The sequence below is a fragment of the Triturus cristatus genome, chromosome 7, assembly GCF_964204655.1.
Source record: "Triturus cristatus chromosome 7, aTriCri1.1, whole genome shotgun sequence".
Taxonomy (NCBI): domain Eukaryota; kingdom Metazoa; phylum Chordata; class Amphibia; order Caudata; family Salamandridae; genus Triturus; species Triturus cristatus.
Window position 1 is genome coordinate 1,322,275,109 of NC_140590.1, and position 25,984 is coordinate 1,322,301,092.

The 25,984-nt window shown below is 43.7% G+C and overlaps 1 protein-coding gene across 4 annotated transcripts in view; it reads left to right on the forward strand.

Moving 5' to 3' along the window:
- The window catches only part of LOC146811957 (uncharacterized), a 1,438,216-nt gene that overhangs the window by 639,454 nt on the left and 772,778 nt on the right, over nt 1-25,984 (forward strand). For 2 of the 4 annotated variants that reach the window (XM_085618932.1, XM_085618933.1), the window contains exon 8: nt 1,881-2,057. The exons of the other annotated variants lie outside the window; for them this stretch is intronic. In XM_085618932.1, coding sequence (XP_085475058.1) covers nt 1,881-2,057 — 177 coding nt within the window. The remainder of the gene's footprint in view (nt 1-1,880; nt 2,058-25,984) is intronic. 4 annotated transcript variants of the gene reach the window in all.

The window sequence follows — 25,984 nt, forward strand, 5'->3', positions numbered from 1 at the left end:
CTAGGCTGGGGCCCTGAATAGCAGGGTCCCAGCCAGAGTAAAGTAAAAAACAAAGTGAAACACCAGCAAAAAGTGGGGGTAAACATGTGAAGCAGATCCTACTCTCCTACACAACACCCCCAAACGCAAGGACATTAAACTAACCTTGACCAGTTGAGTCTTCAAGTTCTAAGTGGAAATATCTGGAGAGTCCATTTGCATTGGCATGGTTACTCCCAGGTATATGTTCCTCTGTGTAGTCCATCCCCTGTAGGGAAATGGACCACCTGAGAAGTTTGGGATTTTCACCCTTCATCTGTTTTAGCCATAAGAGGGGCTTATGGTCAGTCTGAACAATGAAGTGAGTATCAAATAAGTATGGCCTCAACTTCTTCAGAGCCCAAACCACAGCAAAGGTCTCCCTCTCAATGGCTGACCAACGTTTCTCTCTGGGGGTCAACCTTCTGCTTATGAAAGCTACTGGTTGATCCTGACCTTCATCATTCAACTGTGAGAGTCCCTATACACCAAGGTCCCATTTCCTGTGCACAGTTCTCTATTTGTGCAGAATCCCTGCAACATGGCGCCACCAATGATTGGTTTGGTACTTATTCCTGAGACCCCTGAGTAGCGCTTGTGCTTATCCACAATTCCCTCTCACCAGTTTCCGGAGATGTCCATGTTGGGGGGCGTAGCCTCCTATATTTATGTTTTATAGGTTTTTCAAGCTTGAATTTTAAAAGGTTCTTTCTTTATTGACCCGCTTTGAGCTACCGTCCTGTTTATTTTTTTTTCTGCTTTTATTGTGTTATTATGGCAGTCTATAATTCGTTTCGTGAAAATACTGCGGCTGCGGTTCCGCCGCATTTTCACCCCTGTTGATTACTTGAAGTTCTGTTGATAGCCTGGGAGCATACCATATGGTTTAAGGGTACCCTACCTTAGCCTGTTTCTGTGGTCCGTTTAGGACCACTATCGGTCGATGGGGCCACATGGCCCGTATAGTCTGGTTTTAAACCACATCCAAATTATCCTAATGTTCCTGTTGCAGAGCTACGTCAATTACATACAATGTTGATTCATATACATAGAGCTGTCATTCAGTTCATGTCTTGTAACATTGAAGTGGCTCCGTCTGGAGCTGCTGCTTAACCACTGGGACATGGTGGTGGTCTTGTCATAAGTCCCATCATGATTAATTCAGTGATGGGCAAGCATCCTCAGAATAGGGATGATTTCCCTTACTGGCTTGTAGAAAAATTTGAGCAACTCTAAGCTATTTTTCCCCATACTACACATGTTGAGAACACAGGATCCTTACAATGAGTTTACCGAGTGGTATTGTTCTCACTTTAGCTGATTACACCACCAGGGGGATTGTATTTGCTGCAGTGTATACACTGTGCTTTGGCACCCGCTCCATGAGCATTCTCCAGAGCATTCTAAAAAAGGTTCAAGATGAACACGAAGCTGGTCCAGCCCCAGAATTGGAGATGAGATTAATGGGCATGTTCCCTATAGTCCCAAACATGATTTTGGCCTATGTCAAAGGTGAAGCAGTTAGCTTGCAAGTACGCCAACGCCTTTTGGCAGTGGCTGACGTTGATCGGCAGTGGCAGCTACAGATCATTATTGCAGATGTATATACATCATTGGGTTGCAATAGTTTGTGAGTAAGACCTTACACTCAGGTACAAAGTAAACCCCCTTTGGATAAGGAGGGCCGTCCAGTCTTTCCTGAAAAGGCATGGAATAAAAATCAGCAACATAAGCCTAGTTCTCGTGCTGGGTCACCAACACCGGATGTTTCTGACCATACATATGATTTGTGGGACCGCTCCAAAATTAAAATACCCAAGAGGTTTCAGGTCCCTGATCTTCGTTCTCCTCGTTCCTTTCAGGAATCATCAGATCAACAGTTCGGTGGGGGAGATCGTCAGGATCGCAGACAAGGCGAGTCAACGCAAACACGACGGGACAGTTTGATGTAAAAACCAAACAGGATGGACAACCTCAGTACCGTGCCCCTGTTCAAAAGAAGAAAGATGCTGCACTGACTGCAAAGTATGCCTCAGATGGTGAGAACCCTGCTCCTCGATTAAAGATGGGCGGTAACCCTCCTCGACAGCATGGCAGAAGTTACCATAGTTCAGGAGGCACTGACACATTCCTTACAGTAGAAACAGCTGACACATGAGTTGCACCCCTGATAGGCTTTATGAGCTAGGTCTCCAAATTGAAGGTGATAATAAATGCACAATTAAGGCAGTCTTTTGGGACAACCTTACTTCTTCCTATGATATTTTGTTGACGGAGGTTGATTGGCTTCCCCCATTTGTTCTAGCTTCTTCTATAGGAGAGGATGTTATTCTCCAGAGTTTCTCAAGTTGTGTCTCGGAGGAGGGTAAACAAGCATATGCAGTCGAGTTGGTGCTAGTGCTTGCCCCGGCTGTGTTTCGTAATCAGGTAGGTTGGGATAACGAGTGTGAGAAGTTGGCCATATATATGCTGTCCACTTATTATAGTGGGCACCTTGTATCAGTCCAAACAACCCATTATGGTGAATAGGTTAAAGACAACCTTTATTGAAAGTTATCCTAGTGATAGCTATGTAGAGCAGACTTCAGGCTAAGTCTTGAAGGGATGTAAAGCAGCATGTTTTACCAGTCTATAATCTCTTGAATGATCAAATGAAAGGACAACCACACCAGGTATATATTTAAAATATATGTATTTAAGATAAAACACACCCCTCTAGTCTTTTTATGAGACTGGAGTTCGAAGTACTCAATTTACAAGTTAGCAATCAACAGTAATAGCACAAATACACGTTTGGGCACCAGGGGTGTACCAAACCATATACCAAAAAAGTGGTATAAGAGCCACGACTGAACTAGACACAAGGCCTAGAACCTGTACAATTGCTGGGACCCCAAGGAACCACCCAAGGTAGTGACACAGGGGACCCACGGGGGCCGTGTGCAGTGTGTAAACACAACTGCGGGTTCCTGTTAGATTCTATGGGCAATGTCGCGGTTGGAAATTTAAAGATTAGGGACACTTAGAATCGAGTTAGGACCAAACCCTTTTGGACTTAGGAAGTTCTAGGGCTAGCACCCACGGGAGCACCGGAGTACTCGTGTTACCTCACCCAAGGAAGCCGGGTGCATAGGTGTCTTTTGGTGTCGGGTCGGGTCGTGTCGTCTATTTCAATGGAAGCCGGCGAAGAAGTGCTGCTGCCGTGAAGAGGAGAAGTGTCTAAGAGATCCAAGCCTGGATCTAGGATGGAAGGAACCTGAAAGCAGAGGGGACAGAGTCTGGGTCACTAGCCAGTGACCGAGGGCACAATGGACTAATGCCCACAGATGTCGGGTGCTTCAGGTGAGTTGATGAGTGTCTTGACTCTTCAGCCACGAGGTCCAGGAGGTGCCGATGACAACCAGGAGCTGGATTTGAGCTGTCACACGAAGTTTGTCGAGTGCTGCAGTGTCGGCGACCAGATTGGACCCAACAAGCCTTGGCAACGGCAAGTCACTGGAAATCAGAGAAAGGACTGTGGTGCAGACCAGGAAGGTCTGAGGGACTCACCCAGCAAGGGTAAGTCGGGGCCCGTCTGGAGCAACTAAGAAAGCCCAATTAGAAGAGGAGTTGCCTTCGTGGGGAACTACTAGCCAACGGGCTAATGATCGCGAAGGAGCCTCGAGCGGTCTCACTTGAAACTGGCACACGGGTCACTCGTGGAGTGGAGGACAGCAATCTTCAGTGCAGGAGGTGCTCAAGGCTGGGGCTACTCGGAGCCCAAAGCACAACTTCGAGGAAGTCCCAGAAGATAGTGTTCCTGCAAAAGTTCACGGTGTCTAAGGGTCATGGTTCCACGTCACCCACAATAGCCACGGGCCTCAGCTTTGCTGTGTGCTCAGGGTAGCCTCGGGAAGTCTGGAAATCCACCTCTGGTGATGCAAAGACTTCGGCATCTGTCTGGCAGGAGCTTCAGCGATGCAGACCGGTCAGTTGCTTCTTTGGTGCCTGCCAAGCAAGGGAGTCACTCCTTGACCCCAAGGGAGATTTCTTCAGTCTTCTAGGCACAGTAGAACATTGAAGGTCTAGGATATATGCTGCAGAGTTTCGTCCAGGGTCATCTAAAGTCGCAAGGACTGGGTTCCCATACTTATACTAAGTTTGGGGGTTGGACATACTCCAGGGACCCAGCTATGGGAGGGTTTGGAAAGAGGGGTGGTTACACCCATTTCCTTTGTCCAGTTTCGCGCCAGAGCAGGGGCAGGAAGCCCCTGCAACCGGTTTGAACTGGACTATGCACAGGGACACCGAGTGTGCCCCCAGTGCAGGACTTCAAAGCACCAGAGAGTGCTCCCGCCCAGCCCCAATACACATCTGCCTGTCTGGGGAGGTGGTTACACCTCCCTGGGACAGGAAACCTATTGTCCAGGCCTCCCCTGCCGGAGTTTTGGTCAGCAGCAGGAGGCCAGACCCGTGTCTGTGGCAGAGGCATCCATTTTGTGATGCCAGGACTGTAGAAAGTCCTACCGGGTTAGACCAGTGTGAACATTTTTCTCCCTCTAGAAGGGTGGACTGTTACCCCTGCCACCAGAACTGGCGGGGGTAGTATTCCAAAGCGTTTGACACCAAACACGACATGGTTCCTTGCAGCCATCCCAAAGTTAGCATTTACCGCGAGGTTATAATGCACTTAAGAGTATATGGTCAAGCTGCACCACAAACAGCATCAGAGGAGGTACTCCGAACACTGCAGAGGGGCTCTGCTCATGCAGGGGCACCCTCTCAAATAAAAACTAAGCACTCCGCCTTCAGGATAGTTAAAGAAACATATACAGGATCCAGGCTCCAATCAGTAAGGCTGAGCCTATTCAAACAAAAACAACAAGGACGTGCCAATACTGATAATCCATTTAGTTTTTGCTTTAGTTAGTGCCTAGAATAAATCTACAGCAACCTTGAGCGATCTTTTGCTTAATTTTAATTTTATTCAAACTAATTTAACAATTTGAGGTTCCAAATTACTTCATTATTTGAAAAACATCAAACCAATATCTATAAAAACCAATCAAAAAATTCATCAAATCACTACACCCATTCCGACAGTCTCACTTCCTACTTTCATGTCACAATCAATCCACATTTATAACCCATACTGAACTACAGTCACACTCAGAAAAAAGCCTGGCCACAATATTTTTCAAATTCAAATGCCAGGGATCAACACCAAACATCACCTAATACAAACAATAATCCGTTATAATGCACAAATCACATCATTGTCAATTTATTCAATATAAATCATAATACACAAAACTGGTATATACATTAGCCCTAAGATTTTCTGGTGAACAATACATAAGGTCGACGCGTTTCGAGCCCACTTGATATGGGGCTCTCTTCAGGACCAAGATAACTGTAAAGACAAACAACATAACCTTATTGACTGACCATTATTTGCTTATTTTTTCATAGTTACTGACAGCATTGATAACCAAACACACCACCTCTAGTGCCTGCAAATTCACCTCTTAACGCGGGGCAGACCTTGTAAAAATCGTGCTGGGCAGATAACAACTACCAACTCTGTCTGCAAAATCAGAAAAGAACAAATCTTTCAGGAAAAAGCCTGAAAAGGAGAGATTTCTCAAGGGAGAACTCTTCATACGCTGTGGGTTTTTTTAAAGAAAGAGAAAAAATTGTGATTGAGGAAGAAAGAATATATGGCGGGTCCTTGTCCAACATAGGTCAAAAAACAGTGAAACGCCAGCAAAAAGTGGGGGTACCCATGTGAAGCAGATCCTACTCTCCTACATGGAGTACACGGCACATGAGATTCCTTTGCTATCAATGCCACAACCTCAACCACAATATCCAATTAAATGTGAAGCAAATACTTCCGTCAGTGAAATCTTGACCCAATTGGAATATCAGGGTGTAATTGAACCCTGTGTTTCATCCATGAATAATCCTCTTTTTCCAGTATCGAAACCGGATGGTTCATATCGAATAGTTTTGGATTACCGTCTTTTGAACAGTCATATTCGTACCTTTGCAGTACCGAACACCCACAGCTCTGCATTAGTTGATACCATTGTTCGTAAAAAATATAAAACGACTCTTGACATCTCCAATGGATTTTGCAGTCACAATTTGGCTTCTGAAAGCCGTGACTGGACTGCATTCAGCGCCCTTGGCAAACACCAAAGGTTTACTCATTTGCATATGGGGTATAACAATAGTCCCGGCGCTTTTAGCGGCATGCATAGTGTCTCTTTTGTACGACATTGACCCTGATGCGTTCTCTCATGTAGATTAAATTTATTTGACTGATGATGAATTGATACCGCATCTTGTGTGTGTGGACCGCATCATAATGTCTTTTGCTGACTTGGGATACAAATGTAACTTTGCCAAGTTGCATATTGCCTGTTTGGCAGTTCTTTTTCTGGGTTGCAAACTCACCAATGAAGTTAGGGGGATGACCCCCCCCCCCCACTTTCTGGAGAAATGTGCTCAATTGCAACCTCCTTATACTTTTAAAAAGTTACAGTATTTGCTGGGTTTCCTGAATTTTGGGAGGACATACAATCCTGATTATGCCCAGCATACCAAACCGCTTTACTCTTTTTGTGTTTGAAAAGCTTTATTGAACAATTTGTTTATACATACAGATATCAGCAAAACAAAGAGAATTTATTTAAATATAGCGATATAACAAAGGACTTGGCCAATACCTGGAAGGGAAGAATAAAAGCATTTTTGGGATTTTATACAAAAAGAAGTGTGGTACTGTAAAATTTGGAACCACATTGGAGGCATGCCCCCACCATGCCGATTTTGGTATCAACAAACCGCAAATGACAAATGCGGTATGTACAAGTGTTTTCGTCATGTTTCACCGATAAATTCACCGTATATATGATGCTACATATTGAACCCTCGGGTTCCATTTTAGAACAGTAGCCATTTTTGTGGTTGCCCTCACATAGGCTGTGTGCTAAGGCCATGCCTAGGCCTAATGGACACGTACACCTTCTGTGACTTCTCTGTGACCTGTGCAAACTGACTCCACTGCCCGAGGTCAGCCCTGTCCGGCCGGTTCCTTTTACTGCGGCCAACTGGGATTAGCATCAGGGTCCGAGGCATCATAAATTCCTTCTTCCCACACGAACCCTGACTAATCTCTTTTTACATCTGACTCTGTTTCCTACTTTATGGCTTGTTTTACGAGCAGGAGGTGCCCGTTTTATTGGGGTCTGCTGATATCTGATGAGGGTTCTGAGCCTTGCTGGGTTAAATGATTGAGGGCTGAACGAACTGAAATGTGGGATTGTCATCATGACTCTGCCTTTTCTTTGAAGCCAAAATATGTGAATGACCACTTGTAAAACAGGGGCGGTGTTGCCCAAAGCGTAATGTTCTGTATAAAAGAGAAGACTGGTTTTTGTTCTGGAGACTGCCTCATTCAGTTGCTAAGGCTTCTGTGCGACGTAGTCTCACTCAATTGAGTTTAATAAAGATGTCTTTTCATATTTCAGCTTCTTTGCCAAGTTCTTTGTTATATTACCATAAGAATGAAATTTTACAGTACCTCAGAAGGGAAAGGAGAAGGAAGGGAACAGAGAAAGGATGAGAGGGGAAGGAGTTTAAAAATAAACAGAGCAATAAAGAAATAAGAAAATAAAGCAAAGAAAGGCATATTAGAAAAACATTATAAATATAACAATATAGGTTATCTAGGAACTGAGAATATGTAATAGAATAACCAGGTAAAGAAGATTTAAGAAAAAGGGGTGAAAGCATTCAAGGGTTTGAAATTTTCAGAGGTGACATGTGAGGTAGTTTTTAACACCAGTTGGTCCAAATAGGTGGTAAGGGGCAGCCAGAAGAGATCTCTATTAATGGTTGGAGTACAAGAGGAGGCAAAAGCAACGTCAAGTCTATGAAAATGACAAAGAGAATTCCACCAATGTTGTATAGAGAGATTTGTGAGAGTTTTCCAATTGAAGGAGATGTGTTGAAAAGCAAGAGCAAGCATGAGATCAAAAAGACCATAGCAGTGTGGAGAAAGATCTAAAGACTCAGAGAGGCTACCAGCAAAGAGGATAGGGATAGAATAAGGAATGGAGATCGCAAACAGACGGGAAATATATGACCAAACTTTCTTCCAGAAGTCTGAAACTACAGGACAGAGGAAGAAGAGGTGATTAAGGACCGCATTAGGAGAACCACAAGTCCAACAGTTAGAATCAGAAGAAGCAGAAAAACGAGATAAGGAAACAGGGGAAAGATAAAGTCTGTGATAGAGAAAGAACAGGGATTGGGTAAGGGAAGCAGAGCGAGAAATTTTTAAGGATCTGGACCAAAGTTTATCCCAAAAAGCAACAGACCAATCGCATCCCAGGTCCGACTCCCAAGAAAGTTCGAGCTTAGATTTAACGCGAGCTGAGAAAAATTTATAGATAAAAGAGGCCTTAGGAAGAGTTAGAAGTATTATAAGGAGAGGACTCTGGATGGGAGGTGGAGATGAAGAAGAGGAAGGGAGAGAATAATAAATGTCAAGAATAATCGCCATAAGAGTAGTAAACCTCTGCAAAAAGTAACGAGGGCAATGGAATAAGGATTGGAATTGGGGAAAAGTACAAGGTGAAATTCCATCAAATAGCTGTTTAACCCATGAAATACCTTTTAATTTCCAAGCAAAAAATGGGTCTGTTATTGAGGAGAATAAGCGAGTTATGCCAAATAGGGGAGTCTAAGAAAGATTCACGACAAATAGCAGTGGGATGGACTAAAGGCTTCAAGAGGGAACAAGTGTGTCTAAATAAGGGGAGAGAAGTAGAAGAAGTTTTGGTAGAGAAACGTATGACTTCATTGAAGGAAAAAGGTAATAATAAATGTTCAATAGACAGCCAAAGGGAAGTAAAGGGAGAGGAGTCTGATGTAAGCCATCGTGAGGCTTGTCGTAGTGAGAAGGATTTATGATAAAGATGAAAGTCCGGGAAATTAACTCCACCATTAGATTTTGGTTTCCGAAGAGAAGATAGAGCAATTCTGGACTTTTTGTTTTTCCAAAGAAATCTAGAAAGGCACCAATCTATGCGTTTAAAATAAATAGCAGGAATATGGACGGAAAGCATAGAGAAAATATAAATTAGAATTGGGGCGATCATCATCTTGATTGAATCTAAGCACCCCCACCAAGAAAGAAAGAGAGGATTCCAAGCGGAGAGTAGTTTCTCAATTCGAGAAAGGGCCGCAGACATATTTAGTTTAATTGAAGAGGCAATGGAGTTAGAAAACCATATACCCAGATATTTAATTTTCGAAGCATTCCAAGCAAACCCAGTGGAGGAGAAGAAATGGGGCAATCAGAATTTGGTAAGAGGAAGGATTTCAGTCTTATCTGAATTAATTTTGTACCCGGAAACCTGCGAAAAAGAGGTGAATTCAAGTAATAAAGGAGAGATAGATGTTTCAGGAGCAGAAATAAATAAAAGAATATCGTCTGCATATGCAGAGAGTTTCAGTTGATGATCACCATAAGGAAAGCCAGAAATTAAATCATTTTTACGAATAGAAGTCAAAAAGGGTTCAAGGGCTAAAACAAAGAGAAGTGGAGATAAAGGACAAGCTTGACGAACACCACGTTGGAGAGGAAAATAGGATGAGACGAGACCATTAACTAGGAACGAAGCTTTAGGGGCAGAATACAGGAGGGAGATAAGGAAGATAAATTTAGGACCAAAACAATGCCAGCGCAATAATGCGAACAAAAAAGACCAATCAACCCTATCAAAAGCTTTCTCTGCATCAACAGAGATAGCTGCCAAAGGAATAGAACAAGAGTTATCCGAGGTAAGTCTACCCTTAACAAAACCACATTGTTCTTTACCAATAAGATGGGGCATAAGAGGGTCCAAACGTAAAGCAAGCAATTTAGCAAATAATTTATAATCAACATTAACTAAAGAGATCGGACAATAGTTTTTACAAAATTGAGGATCACGGCCTTCCTTAGGAATGAGGCAAATAGTAGCCTCCTGAAAAGTACCTTCTGTCTTACCAGATGAATAAAATGAGTGGAAAAGCGTTAAAAGCTTAGGGCGTAACAAATCAGAAAAATGCATGTAAAATTCAACTGAAAAAAGGTCTGGACCAGGAGTCTTTCCTTTGGTAAGAGTATTTAAAGCTTTGGAAAGTTTAGTAAGGGAGAGACCATTTTCGAGGCCAAGAATATTAAGATGCGAAGTAGAAGGAGTAGGAAGTTTATCAAGATAGGACTGAATGAGAGAGGAGGAAGGAGGAGAATCCGGTGTGTAAAGATTTTGATAAAAAAGCTTAAACTCATCAAGTATTTCCTGATCTTTATGTAACAGGGAATTATCAGAAGATTAAATAGAATCTATAAGAGTGAGCTCCTTACGTGTTTTGAGATAATTAGCAAGAAGCGTTCCTGATTTATTGCGACCGCCATAATAACGAGCCCTACTGCGAAAGAGTATTGATGACACGTTGTCAGTAGTAACTTTATTAAATTCAATCTTGGCTCGTATGAGTTCCGGTGAAATTGATTTATTTAAGGAAGTATAGAATTCATGCTCCAAGAGCTTAATATGAGCCAATGTAGTCTTCCTTTTCTGAAGAAAGCATTTCTTTTTCTTAGAAACAAAATCTTTAATGAAACCTCTTGCCGTTGTTTTAAAGGAATCCCAAATAATGTGAGGAGAGGCACTGGGGTCACAATTAAGTACAAAGAATTCATTAGTAAAGGAGCGAAAGGAGGAGGAGAGAAGAGGATCAGTAAGAAGGGAGTTATTAAAACGCCATTGGGAAGATTTTGGATGCGGAGGAAGTAAATCAAGATCTGTCACAACAGGGGCATGGTCCGAGATAACTATGGGCTCAATAGAAGAGGATAGTAGATTTTGAGATAAAGTTTGAGAGAGAAAAATATAGTCTAGACGAGAGAGTGATGCGTGAGGAGGAGAGAAGAAGGAATAATCCAGAGTTTCAGGATGAGAAAGTCTCCAAGAATCAATAAAATGTGTTTGAGAAATAGTGTCAAGAAATTGCTTGTGGGTCTTGTGGGGGATAAAACGTACTGAGGACTTGCGATCAAGAAACGGATCCACAATCAGGTTGCAATCACCACCCATGATAAACAAATCATCTCGAAATTGAATACATTTTTGCGTAATCAAAGGCCAAAAGGAAAAGTCAGGTTGTGTGGGACCATAAACATTAAAAACAGATAGAGGAACATAATTAATTAATAACTTGGCTAATATCCATCTACCATCATTATCATTTTCTTGTGATATGACTTTACATTTCAATTTCTAATGACATAAAATGACAACACCATTTTTTTTATTAGCAGATGGCGAGAATAGAACCATACCCACCCAGCTTCTTTTTAATTTAAGTGATTCAGCTTCCGTAAGATGAGTCTCTTGTAAAAGAACAATGTCTGGGTTATACGAAGCAAGGTGGGACAGGATTCTCTGCCGTTTAATGGGATTAACAAAACCCTTTACATTCCAGGAGATAACTCTGAATGCGGAGACAATACAAATTCAAAGGAAACAAAAACTACAATGAAAAAGAGATAAAGGAAAATGCCAATAAGCAGGAGAAGAAAAGGATGACAAAAAAGGGGGAGTAGGTAAGGGAAAATGAAGAAGTATGAAGAGTAATAGATTAAAACTTTATATATAGAAAAGAAGAAAACAAAGATAGGAAGAAGAGGGAGGAATAGAGCCTTTAGGAAGAGCGGAGAGAGAAGGAAGGGAGGAGAAAGGGAAGAAAGGAGAAACATAAGAAAAGACAGTACATATCCAAAAAGGATGACTGAGAACAACATACCTGAGGGGATAAAGAAAGGACAATGGGGCAGTGGCGACACACAACAAGACGAACCACCCGGAATTGGGAATCCGGACTGCATCAGGACGGGAAGGAAAGAGAAGGGGAGCCATATGGGTTGAAAGAACATAAACAAAGCTGTATGAATAAACAAAAGAAACAATTAACATAAGGCTAAGGCAGAAGAAAGATAAAAAGTACAATTATAAACATGTATCAATAAATATGATAAGTCTGAAGAACTTATGCTGCTTAGATGAACAATTACAAAGAGAAGTATACAATACAAAGAACATTGTAAAATTTATATAAGAAACATCAGAAGTTAAAATTGCTACATAACAGATAAAAAGAAAAAATGTGGAAGTATCAACAGGAGACCTGTAAGGAAAAAAGAAAAGTTAAATAGTCAACCATTAGAAGAATTAGATGTATCCATGCCACTGGATCTTGGAAAGACCATGTTTGGTTTTGATATGTCACTTTGAAAATACATGGGTGAAATAAACCAAACCTAGCACCAAGAGTTCGAAGAGGAGCACGAAGATTTAGGAACTCTTTTCTTCTAGACGCAGTAGCGTTGGAGACATCTTGAGACAGGAACACCTTCTGACCCAACCAGGAAATTTGCCGCTTAGATCTAGCTGCAGCGAGAACTAAAAGAAGATTCGTAAACTTCAAAAAGAGAATGATGACGCCTCGAGGCTTAACTGGAGCAGTTGGAGAAGATAAGCGAGGACCAAGCCTGTGAGCTCTTTGGATGCTGAGAGAAGTAGTAGACTGCATATCCAGAAGTTTCGGAAGAAAGGAGGAGAAGAACGATACAGGGTCATCACCCTCCAAAGATTCCGGCAAGTCATAAATACGTAGATTGTTCCTTCTGTTTCTGTTTTCCAAGTCCTCAGTATGTTGTTGGAGGCTGAGAACCGATTTTTCCAAAGATGAAATTCGTTGGGAATTGACCTGTATCTCCGAGGCCTGCTGCTCCAATGAATTAACTCTGTCATCCATTGTAGACCATTTGTCTTCGAGGAGTTGCAATTTGTTGTTAGTTTCCTCCACAATCGGCGCAAAGCGCGTATCTCCTCTTATAGCAACTCCATAGAAATGGGAGATGGTGTTTTGTCAGGAGATGGAGGATCATGTTTCAGACGTTTAGTTGAAGAAGTAGGTGGAGAGGGCTTGCTTGAAGTAGATTGCGTCAAGGAAGTGTGGTTAGAAGCTACGCCAGATATTTGATCTTTATTAGAAGAAGAGTCTGATGCTGAGGAAGAGGGATGCGGAGCCAAAGGAATATGTTTTGATGGTACAAAAACAAATTTCGGCTTACGCAACCTTCCCATAAATGTCAGAGTTCAGTTCGTAAAAAAAAAGATGTACGATGTGTTGGAGGCAGTAGAATCAGACAGTCACAGAGAAAAGTAACAGTCCATATGACTGACAGAGGACTGAGAAGAAGAGTCACAAAAGGATATGAGGACCCATCCACTTGCAGGAAGGAGACGTAGAATAACCAGGTGCTGACCATACAATAAAAGGCAGTAATGCAGTTATCCAATTGAAGACAACAGTTCCATATAGGTTATAACCCTGTATCTCCTTGGAAAAGTAAAAGTTCAGGCAAGTTAGGAAGTGCACCAATCACAAAACAATGACAGGGTGTCACGTTGAGATAGGTAGGTACAGACAGATGTCATGCTGCATGAAACCACTGCAGAAACGGTGCACAAAGTTAATTGGGCAGATCAGGAGTGTAAGGCTGGCAAGACAGTGAATCGCACTATTTATGTGAGACATTCGCAACAGGACGCGCTCCCAAAATGGCGGACACCGAGAGGAGAAAGAATTGGCAGCGTCAAACAGGATAAGGTGCAAAACAGATACATCCGAAAGTAGCTTCACCGGAACCACCACCCAATTCAGGCTGAAATGCAGGCAGGTATCACTAAAGAACAGAGCAGCAGCAGGTCAGGCAAGTAATGAAAGACAAAAGTCACAGATAACGCTGAAATCCTCATGCCTCATATCAATAGGTACTACAGACCAACTTCGCTGCACAACCACTGACATAAGCATAAGGAAATAGGCAGCATAGAAGGGCTGACAATGAGGCAGGAATACAGACAGCATTACTGTTGATGCCGGGGAATCTTGTAGCGTGAGAGGGCGCGCACACCTAAAATGGCGGGCGCTGTGAGGAGAAAGATGCGGCACTGAAAGCGGGATGAAGCGCAGTGCGCTGTACTTCAAAAATTGCCTCACCGGAGTCCCCACATCTTCCGGAGCGTGATGCGGGCAGATTTCATTAATATGGAGAACGAGAAGCGCACCAGCAAGCTCCGAACATGTCCCGATGCAACGGAGCGGATTAGCTAGGCGGCCATTTTGTCTGGCGCCGTAGCCACACCCCAAAACCGCTTTACTCTTTGATACAACCGTCTTACTCTTCGTCCTGTTGGCTTCCGGAACATACCGCAGTTGATTGTCTGATCTGCTTGTGACCAACTTCTTGTAAACACGTGTCAATTTTACAAATCTGGTCTTACGGATTGTACCGGGCGCATTAGGATTCACATACTCGAAGTTCAGTGAGGGTGATACAGTCCCCATTGCATATAAATCTCATTTGTGTCACTGCGGCTGAGATGCGTTTCTCTCCTACAAAAAATGTTTTGACAGCTGTCCAGCTGGCGATTCTGAGAGAATGCGCTCTGGCTCAGGGTAAACGCTTTTTTATGGTCTCTCCAATACCTGCTTTAGAGGCAGCTACAAAAGCTAGTGTCCCAAACTCTAAATCCTTACATCCATGTTGGATACAATGGGCTAGTTCTTTGACGTTAGCTGATGTCAATTTTATCTTTGACCTGTCTTTAAAGATACAGGAGTTTTTACGATATGAACATGGTCACCCGCCCCCTCTGTCATTACTTCCTCTTGATCAGTATCAATGCATTGTTTACACTGATGGATCAGTGCAGCAAGCCGTTGGTTCTAGACACGCTTCTTCTGCGGCATGCACAATAGTGGCAGGAAAAACTGTAAATGGGGATTTTAATCCTCTTTGGTGCACACACAGTCTCTTGGTGACTGCACAGCTCAATTGGCGGAGCTATGTGCTTTGGTTTTGGCTCTTAAATTTGCTGATCCAGAAATTCCTGCACTTATAGTGTGTGATTCGTTTTACTGTGTACGATCCTTCAATGACAACTTATTCTTTTGGAAACAAAATGATTTCCGGGTAGCGCAATTAAGCATAAAACGCTTTGGGTTCGGGTGGCCGCTCTTCAGGAATGTTTGCCACTCACACATGTTATCCATACTTTGAGCCATCAACGTGTGGGAGCACACGCTGTTGGTAATTCATTGGCTGATTATGCAGCCAAATCTGCAGTAACCACTTGTTCTGTAGCAGCAGTCACTAGGTCCATGACTAAAATTAATTATGATATTTTAGCAACTATTGTTGCAACGAGGGAGGGAACAGTTTCCTCAAGGTTTTCCTTCACTTTATACTTACCACTTGTCAACAGATCAAATTCCATTTGCTACTATTCCGTCCGTTGGGGATCAGCTGATTCCCAACGAGGGCCGTAGACCTTCTTTGATCATCGCCGCACATGAAGGCGTTGATTCTACACATGCTGGCGTGAATGCAACTGTTCCTCTACTACAGCAGCGTTTTTGGTGGCATGGTTTATATCAACTGGCACGTAAATATGTTCTTTCATGTGACATTTGTCAACAAATTAAGCATTCTACTGTTGCACGTCCACCACATACTCAGCTTTACATCACTAATCAGCCTTTTGGCTGTATTTATCTTGACCAATGCAGTCCATTGACTTCTGACACAGCACATCTTAGTTGCAATGGATTTGTGCCCTAGATTCCTTTGGGTTTGGACTCAACGTAGTGCTGTTGCTCAAACTGTTATTAAAGATTTGCGTGTCTTTGTCAGGACATTTGCTTGTCGCACCTTTCATTCTGACCAAGGTCCTACATTTGCCTCTAAGGCTTACTGGGAAGTGATGAAGTCTCTGGGGGAGCAGCTGCAATATTCCTCCCCATACCAGTCCGAGGGCTTTCAGTTGTGGAGCAGATGAACCGTGACTTAAAGTAATCTTTGACAGCTAGAGTCTTAGGTACTGGCAGGAGTATGCTGACTCATTTGTATGGAGGTCAACTTGCATTAAATAATCTCCCAAGAAGATCTCTTGGTGGCAGACTCCATATGAAATGCTCTTTCGTATTAAAATGTTTGTGCCAGACCTTGATGGTCTAGATGCTGTGGCGGCTGCCACAACCTTTGACATAGACAATCATTGTGCTAAGTTACAGGATCTATAAAATGCTCTTGATTCACAAGCAAGAGCCCAGTTGCCTTCTTCTGCAGATCCAGTGGTGCTGATTCATGTTACTGGCTGGCTTCCTAAAGTTGGAGATCTGGTCAGTGAAAAGGTGGAGAACAATAAAGAATTTGGTCCATCCTACCGTACATCGCTCATAGTCCTTGACTTGAAAGGCATCCATACTGTGATCCTGACTCCTTTGCCTGGTCGTAAAGAGAATCGTTACATTTCAATCAAACATGTCAAGTACACCATATGGCCGATGCTCTATAGTATGCCTCAAAGTATTCCACGTCGAGAACTTTCGCTAACCTGATGGTTTCTGTATATTCGACTACTCCCCAGCAATTACTTTTTTATTTTTTTTATTTCACCATCGACAAAATACATTTGTAAATGAATAAACATACGAGGAAACATTATCTATCATTAATAGAGTAAATAATGAAACAATAAGCATTATAGATATCTTTCATTAGATAAGAGTGTGCAATAAATTACACAAGATAAATATGACACCCTGAGAGCCCAAGTTCGTTAAATAGTGCCTGGATTGATTTTGACTCTGGTTTTCCAATCATTTATAAGAGCCCAGATCAATTTCCCTAGTTTCTGAGCCTCCCAAACTTTCCTCTCATATAAACCTTTTTCCAATTTATAAATAGCTAAGAGACGTGAAAGCCATTGTTGAAAAGTGGGGGGTCCTGGATCCACCCAGGTGGATGAGATGCAAAACTTACTACAGCCATGGCTAAGAAGACAAACTCATGTTGTACCAATGGTTTTCCTTTCTTGGTAACGCCAAATAACATCATCTCGGCCGTGAGTTTTACTTGAAACTTCAAGGTTTGCGCCAGGAATTCTTCTATGGCTCCCTTTAGAGGATCTAAAGCTGGGCAAGATGCAAACATATCAACTATATCTGCATTTGCACTATGGCAGCAGGGACATTGAATCCCTTCAGTACGACCCCATTGAGCAATCTTGGCTGGCGTGCAGTATAGTGAAAAAATTGTTTTGAAATGTTGTGCTTGTAGACCAGCTACCCTCAATAAGGTGTGGCCCAGTCATACATTTTTAGGTCTTGGATCGCCTGGTCCCCCCTTTCCCTGGGTAAAGACATATAACTAAGGGCTCTTCTAGTCTTTCCTTGCGCCCAAACAAATCTGTTAATAATTTTTTCCATTTCCTTAAACCAGTGGTTCTCAAATGCTTGGGGTATAGTTCTAAATAGATATAATTTCTTTGGCAGAAGTATCATTTTAATAATGTTAGATCATCCCACAATCAAAAGATGCAAATTATTGAGCCTTTCCAGATCTTTTTTACTTTTTTGTATAACTGGGGTGAGCTTTTTTCCACAACTTTGCCCAACTTTGAGGTTATCATGATCCAGAGATAAGTTTCACATTCAGTCACCTGTGAGTCCGACAAAGCAAGTTTGCTATTGATTTCTATTTGTGTATTTTTTCAGTTAAGCCGGTAGCCAGATAACAACCCAAAACATTCTTCCTCATGTTCTATTTCCGTTAAAACTGCAAGCAGATTTGTGGCTGTTATTGCCAGGTCATCCTCATACCCTAGAATTTTTGTTTAAAATCCGTTCAATTGGAAAGGGTGGATTCCCATGTTCACCTCAATTTTCCTAATTAGGGGATCTATATAAAATGCAAAGAGAAGGGGGGGAACATGGACACCCCTGTCTTGTCCCTCGTGTGATAAAAATAGGTTCACTCTGTCCACACATTAACTGGAGTCGGGCCCGCAGTGTTCTATACAGTGTCTTTATGGCCTTTATGCACCCCTTTGCTACCCCCACATTCTTGAGTACAGCCCATAGGTAATCCCATGGGACCCTATCGAACGCCTTCTCCGCGTCAAGTAGGATGTGTGCCATAGGGTCTTTAGTGACTGCAGTGCCAACAAACATGGTAATAACTCTGCGAATATTTTCAGGCATTCCTCTACCAGGGATGAATCCATGCTGTCGGGGTGAGATCACTTTCCCTCTGATGATACTAAGTCGATTTACTAAAATTTTTGAAAAATCTTTGTGCAACTGTTCATAAGACTAATGGGTCTATAAGATTAGGGGGCCTCCCTTTCTTTAAGAAAATAACTATGCGAGCTTCTGCCCCTGACTCAGGGGGTATCTCCCCTTTCTGTGCATGGCGCATTACCTGTCTTAAGTTATCCCCCAAAACTGGAAAAAATACTTAAAAAAATTCTAATGGGATTTGATTAGGTCCGACAGCCTTGCCGAAAGGGAGTTCTTTGAGGGCACTTTGAATTTGCTCTTCTGTAAATATAAGTTCTAATGCCTCTGAATTTTCCTCTGATAATATCTCAGTAGGAAGTGAATCCAAATGTTACTTCATATATTTTAGCTCCTTATGTCCCTCTTCCCCATATATATTTTCATAATACCTTTGAAATACCCTACTTATTTCCCTCACTGTGATTACTTACCCCTTTTGGCTTTTGACCTCTATGATGTCACCCCCAGCAATTTTCTGTCTTGTCCTACTGGCAAGCATGTGCCCAACTTGTTTGCTATATTCGTAGCACGGCTGCCTCCAGGCCTAAACTTTTTCTGCTGATCTTTCTGCCACAATTTCTCCAGCCGCACCTTTTACTAACGCCAATTTCTGGAGAATCCTTACTATGCTTAACCCATTAGCAATAACTCTAGCCAGCTCTTCTTCTATATCCAGCATAGTGTTGTACATGGTATTTAAACGTTGTTTAACTTCTTTATTCCAATTCATAGAGTAGCTCAAGGTTTCCCCTCTAACCCCCGCATTAAGAGCATTTCACACCATACCATAACTCGCGCTGCCCCAATTAACCTCCAAGAATTCCCCAAGCCATTTGTTCATATGTTGAACATAGTTAGGATCTTGAAGCAGGGCCCTCTCAAATGTCCAATTACATTCTGGCACATCCACCATTATGCCTGTTATCTCCAAGACCAAAGGATTGTGGTCAGACATAGCCCGGGGAAACTTTTTAAATGTACAAGTTGTAAGGAGGCAGTGCAAGACCAAAAAGTAATCCAGTCACGCTACAGCTTTATGTGGTGCAGAGAAGTATGTGCTACCCCCTCCTGTCATTTGAGTTGTGCCCAAGCATCAGAAAACCCTTTGTCTTGCACCATTTGAATCAGGGCCCAATGTACTTTTTTTCCGACCTACATAATTACTTGGGTTCCCCTTCCATAGCCCCCCATACCGTTTATATTTAAATCACCACATACAATGATCGATAGAGGCCACTTGACCAGTTCTAAGTTAAGAAACTCAAACACTTCAGGATCATCACCTGTAGATCCATAAATTGTACAAAGCGTAAAGTTAAATCCCTTCAATTGGCACTCAACAACTACCCAACGTCCTAGTCTATCAGCTGAGAGAGTTTTGAATATAATCCTTCCCTTCCACGCCAATATCGCCACCCCATGCGTTCTAGTCTCCTGTGTGGTATGTGCCATCAATTGAAACCCCAACTACTCTAAAAGACTTTTCCCCATCCCCTCAATATGCGTTTCTTGCCTGCAGAGGACATCAGCATGCAGCACCCTGAGCTGCTCCTTAAATCTCCACCTTTTTGTTGGGTCATTCAGCCCAAATATATTTATCTTTGCTATCTGCATGCTAAGTATTTTTTTCCACCCTGTTCTAGACACGCTTCCCCTCCTCGCCTTCCCTCCTTGATTTTCTCATACGATGGTGTTTTTAGTTTTTTTTATCCCAGCCCACCCCTCGGGGTGACCCTCCCACTACCCTTCTCCCCACAACCCCCTTCCTATGGGACCCATCCCCTCCCCCACCTACATTGTGAGACAAGCCAACCAGAGGTCTATGTGATGGATGTAGGAGAGTAGGATCTGCTTCACATGGTTACCCCCACTTTTTGCTGGTGTTTCCGTGTTTTTCGACCTTAGTCTGGCTGTGGCCCTGCTAATCAGGACCCCAGGCTAGCTGCTTCCTCTCTAAAATGGTTTCCATGTACATTAGGTACATATCTAATTGGATTCTGGAGTGCCTTATAAGCCCCTAGTATATGGTATACTATGTACCTAGGGCATAGGTACCTCAGAGGCCTACCAGGGGCTGAAGCATGTATTACGCCACCCCTGGGAAGCACTCCAAAATGGCACCACAGGTCTGCTACTGCAGCCTGGGTAAGGGTGTGCTTGCACCCCTTACTGTGGTATAGGCTATCTATATCAGTACCGTTGCACACACATGTAAAACCTATAAGTCACTCCTATGGCATGCCTTAACAATCCTGAAGGCAGAGTGCTTGGTTTTTATGTGAGAGGGTGCCCCTGCATGAGCAGGGCCCCTCTGCAGTGTTCGGAGTATCTCCCCTGATTCTGTTAGTGGTGCAGCCTGACCATATACTCTTAAGTGCATTATAACCTCACGGTAAATTCTAACTTTGGGATGGCTGCACGGAAACATGTTGTGTTTGGTGTGAAACACTTTGGAATACTACCCCTCCACCAGTTCTGGCGGCAGGGGTAGCATTCCACCCTTCTAGAGGGAGAGACATGTTCACACTGGTCTAACCCGGTAGGACTTTCTACAGCCCTGGCATCACAAAATGGATGCCTCTGCCACAGACACAGGTCTGGCCTCCTGCTGCTGACCGAAACTCCGGCAGGGTAGGCCTGGACAATAAGTTTCCGGTCCAAGGGAGGTGTAACCACCTCCCCAGACAGGCAGATGTGTATTGGGGCTGGGCGGGAGCACTCTCTGGTGCTTTGAAGTCCTGCACTGGGGGCACACTTGGTGTCCCTGTGCATAGTCCAGTTCAAACCGGTTGCAGGGGCTACCTGCCCCTGCTCTGGCGTGAAACTGGACACAGGAAATGGGTGTAACCACCCCTCTTTCCAAACCCTCCCATAGGTGGGTCCCTAGAGTATGTCCAACCCCCAAACTAAGTATAAGTATGGGAACCCAGTCCTTGCGACTTTAGATTACCATGGACGAAACTCTGCAACATATATCCTGGATCTTCGACTTTCTATCTCAACTAGAAGACGGAAGAAATCTCCCTTGGGGTCAAGGAGTTACTCCCCTGTTTGGCAGGCACCAAAGAAGCAACTGACCGGTCTGCATCGCTGAAGCTCCTGCCAGACACCGAAGTCTTTGCATCACCAGAGGTGGATTTCCAGACTTCCCCGAGGCTACCCTGAGTCCACAGCAAAGCTGAGGCCCGTGGGTATCATGGGGGATGTAGAACCATGACCCCTGGACACCGTGAACTTTTGCAGCAACACTTTCTTCCTGGTCTTCCTCAAAGTTGTGCTTTGGGCTCTGAGTATCCCCAGCCTTGAGCACCTCCTGCACCGAAGATTGCTGGCCTCCACTCCACGAGTGACCCATGGGCCAGTTTCAAGTGCGACCACTCGAAGCTCCTTCACGATCGCTAGCCTGTTGGCTAGTAGGTCCCCACGAAGACAACTTCTCTTCTAATTGGGCTTTCCTAGTTGCTCCAGACGTGCCCCAACTTACCCTTGCTGGGTGAGTCCCTCAGACCTTGCTGGTCTGCACCACAGTCCTTTCTCTGATTTCCAGTGACTTGCCGTTGCCAAGGCTTGTTGGGTCCATTTTGGTCGCTGACACCGCAGCACTCGACAGACTTTGTGGGACAGCTCGAATCCGCCTCATGGACTTTGTCAACACCTCCTGGACCTCGTGGCTGAAGAGTCAAGACACCCATCAACTCATCTGAAGCACCTGACATCTGTGGGCATTGGTCCATCCTGCCCTCGGTCACTGGCTAGTGACTCAGACTCTGTCCCCTCTGCTTTCAGGTTCCTTCCATCCTAGGTCCAGGCTTGGATTTCTTCGGACACTTCTCCTCTTCACGGCAGCAGCACTTCTTTGCCAGCTTCCATTTCAATCGACGACCCGACCCGACACCAAAAGACACCTATGGACCCGGCTTCCCTGGGTGAGGTAACTTGAGTACTCCGGTGCTTCCATGGGTGCTAGCCCTAGAACTTCTTAAGTCCAAAAGTTTTGGTCCTGACTTGATTCTAAGTGTCCCTAATCTTTAAATTTCCAACCGCGACATTGCCCATAGAAGCTAACAGGAACCCGCTGTTGTGTTTACACACTGCACATGGCCCCTGTGGGTCCCCTGTGTCCCTACCTTGGGTGGTTCCTTGGGGTCCCTGCGATTCTACAGGCTCTAGGCCTTGTGTCTAGTTTAGTTGTGGCTCTTATACCACTTTTTTGGTATATGGTTTGGTACGCTTCTAGGGCCCAAACGTGTATTTGTGCTATTACTGTTGATTGCTATCTTGTAAATTAAGTACTTCGAACTCCAGTATCATAAAGACACTAGAGGGGTGTGTTTTATCCTAAATACATATATTTTTAATATATACCTGGTGTGGTTGTCCTTTCATTTGATCATTCAAGAGATTATAGACTGGTAAAACAAGCTGCTTTACATTCCTTCAAGACTTAGCCTGAAGGCTGCTCTCCATAGCTACCACTAGGATAGCTTTCAATAAAGGTTGTCTTTAACCAATTCACCATAAGGGGTTGCTTCGACTGATACAAGGTGCCCACTAGAATTAGTGGACAGCATATATCAGGCCACCTTCTCACAATGGAGCCGGTGAGTCAGCCCCCCTTGCTACCGTCTTGCAAAATTACCTTTTTAAAATTATTTATATATTTTTTGTATTTTTATCTCTCCCTTTTCTTCCCTTTTAAATGGTGCGGCCCCCTTGTAAACCCTTCTAGACTAATGTTGACTCCCAGTGCCTTTTCATTTAAATCAACCCAGACAGCCCCCTTACTACTTCAAAACTGTCAGGCCAGATAGATGGAGATTAACCACCGTCATTAAGTTTTCAATCTATAAATATATTCTTTAGCTTGAATGTCTGAGGTGAAGACTCTTGAGGTGTTCTTATATATGATCTTCAGTTGAGCTGGGTGCATTAGATAGTCTTCTGCCCCTAAAGTTTGGCATTGGTGAATCAGTTGCCTTAGTCTCCAACGCCTTTCCACCGTGGCATGGCAAAAATCTGGTCTTGGGAAGAAGGACTGATCTTCATACGTTTGTCTGGCGTTTGGTCGAGCCTTTGCATATACTTCCTCCCGGAGTAAATAGTTCCCAAAGTATATTAACCCCTTCGACGCGCATGACGGAGCGGTTCCGTCATGCACGTCGGTTGCGCTGTGCGCATGACGGAACCGTTCCGTCATGGCCCCGCCCGCGCATGGAATCTTCAGCGTGGCGCGGAAATCCGCGCCGCGCTGAAGGGGTTAATATTGTACTTGGCATAGCAGCACTTTCTCTACTAGGCTGACTTGGCTTCTTCAAGCTCATTGGGAAACGGGGAACCCGTTGTATCTCTGCTTCCCAATTCCAGTGGTAGAGTATGGGAAAGGCTCCCTTCATTAGCTTCAGCATGTAGGCCTGTATATCATTGCCCTCTGCACCTTCTTTTATGCCAAGTATCAGTAGGTTATTACGCCTTTGCCGGTTCTGAAGTCTTATATTTTCCATTAGAAATCAGCGAACTGGGCTGCTTGGGTTTCCTTCCGTGCCTGGGCTCTGGTCATATCATCTTCCAGTGTAGCAGTCCTCTCCTCGACTGTCGTTAGACTCGAAAATATGTCTGTACATGCTTTAGCCATTTCCCTTACAGCGCCCTGGAGCTTCTACGTTTGCCAAGCGATTTTTCTTCTCATCCATACGGGTCTCTTCTTGGAACTGCTTGATGGATTCATAAATGAGTTTCAAGGTGGGTTCTTCAGCTTGTGAAGTTCTTGTATTGATGATAACTTTTTCCTGCCCCAGAAGGTCTGAGTATACTTTTTGTGGAACTGAATAATCCCTTTTTAGGTCATGGTTTAAGTTAGATCTAGCGTTCTCATCTATCAACCATTTAGTTGGTTGAGAGTCTTTATGTTTTTTAGTAAGCCTCTTCCTTCTTACCACTGTGCCTGATCCCAACTGTTGGCTACTCGGGCTTGAGCTAGAAAGCTAAATGTTACTTCCATCTCGAGAGTCAGAGGAGCTAATGTTAAAGCCATTGGTCAGAGAAAAATATTTATCACTGAACTCTTGAGTGTCCTCCAGCCCCTTAAGTCCTGTCGCTTCCTCAACTAACACGCTGGTGTCTAAAGCTGTATTAACAGGGGCTTGTACCAGTGAGGAGTGAGCTGCATCCTGACAGCGATAAGAAGTGGCTAGGATAAGTTGGCCAGGCACAGATAGTGGTATAGGTCTTTGATTGTCTACATTTCCAGGCCTTGCGGTGGCAATTTCGTTGTCGAGGCCTCATTCATGCTTTCTGGGGCTTCAGTTTGTCTTTCAACTTCTTTAATTACCCCTTGTTGATGCTATCCTGGGTTTGCTTTGCCTTCAGGGATTTCATGACACTGGAGTTTGGGCAGCCCCCTGTCTTACCTCCCTCAGATCATGTGGTGTGGGGCTGGTGTTTGCCTCTGCACTTGCCTGCACCTCAGGAGCCTTCAGGCATGCCATGCGACTTGGTTTGGGAGGCATTCTTCCATCTGATTTTCCTTTGGCGTGACCCCACACCATGAGCCACCCCGTCCTGTCAGTTGCTCCAGCCCCTCCTCTCCTCCAGTCCGATGCAGCCACTGACACGAGCCGCAACGTCTCTGTATCTCCCGTAGTCCTGTCAAAAGCACCCTTAGCGCTGCCACGAGGGTCCGCAAGATATTCGCGATACGAGTCTCCAGGCGGCGCGTCTTTAACAGGAGCTTATGCTTAGTCTGAAAAGGTTTGTTAAACCTATGAAACTTTCCAGTACATCAGGCAGCAAGGGGTGAGCAGCATGGCCATCTCAGTCAGGCGCCATTTTGTCTCACCAGCAATTACAAGGGGAGATGGAAACCTCAATTGAATTGTTACCAGTTTTTCCTTCTACATCCACTCCTGCGGCAGATATCCAGGTGATATCATAATGAACATTCCTGAGAGTACTATACCTGAAACATCTGATGCAGCACATCCATCGTTGTTTCAACTGTGGTCCAGTGGTTATTATATGGACCGTAATAGCTTCCCCTCTGGTACATCTTCCACGTCATCTTCTGTGCAAGAGATCCCTACCCGTACCAGTGTCTTCATCTCCTGGTTTAAAAAGACTTACTTGAACCCACTCTGGACATATATCTGGATGGTGCTTACAATGATATTCCTCTTCATGTGGATCCCATCTGTGACTGTATTTTTCCTACTCATAAACGGCCATTATTTACCCTAACCCTCTGCTGTGGACGTTGTTAATGGACTTCTGGCCCCTCACACATCGTCGCACATAAAGAAATTAGACCAAGCCTGTGTCAATATATGAGCATTCCCTGTTGTTGATGGAATCGTCTGGGATAAAGTTGCTTTCTATATCCATGGCCCATCAGAAATTTTGAACATTTCATACATCTTCTGCGTTTCCTTAAGAGATGTGGTCTTGCCTGATGTCCATTCTGATGACTAGGACGTTCATGCTGTTCATTTGTTATTCTCCTATTTAAAGTATTATGCTGCACTTGACACTGAAGATTTGTATTTAAATTCGGCATATTACACAGATTTGTTTTGTTATCAGCATTATGGCCATCATTTCTTACACAAAACAAAAACACAGAGACCCTTTTCTAATTATACCCAATGGGAGCATTGCCCAACACCATTAATGGGAAGTTCAAAGACACAACGAAGTAAATTTGTTTAATTTCCAGATTACACAATCTATCCAACCCACA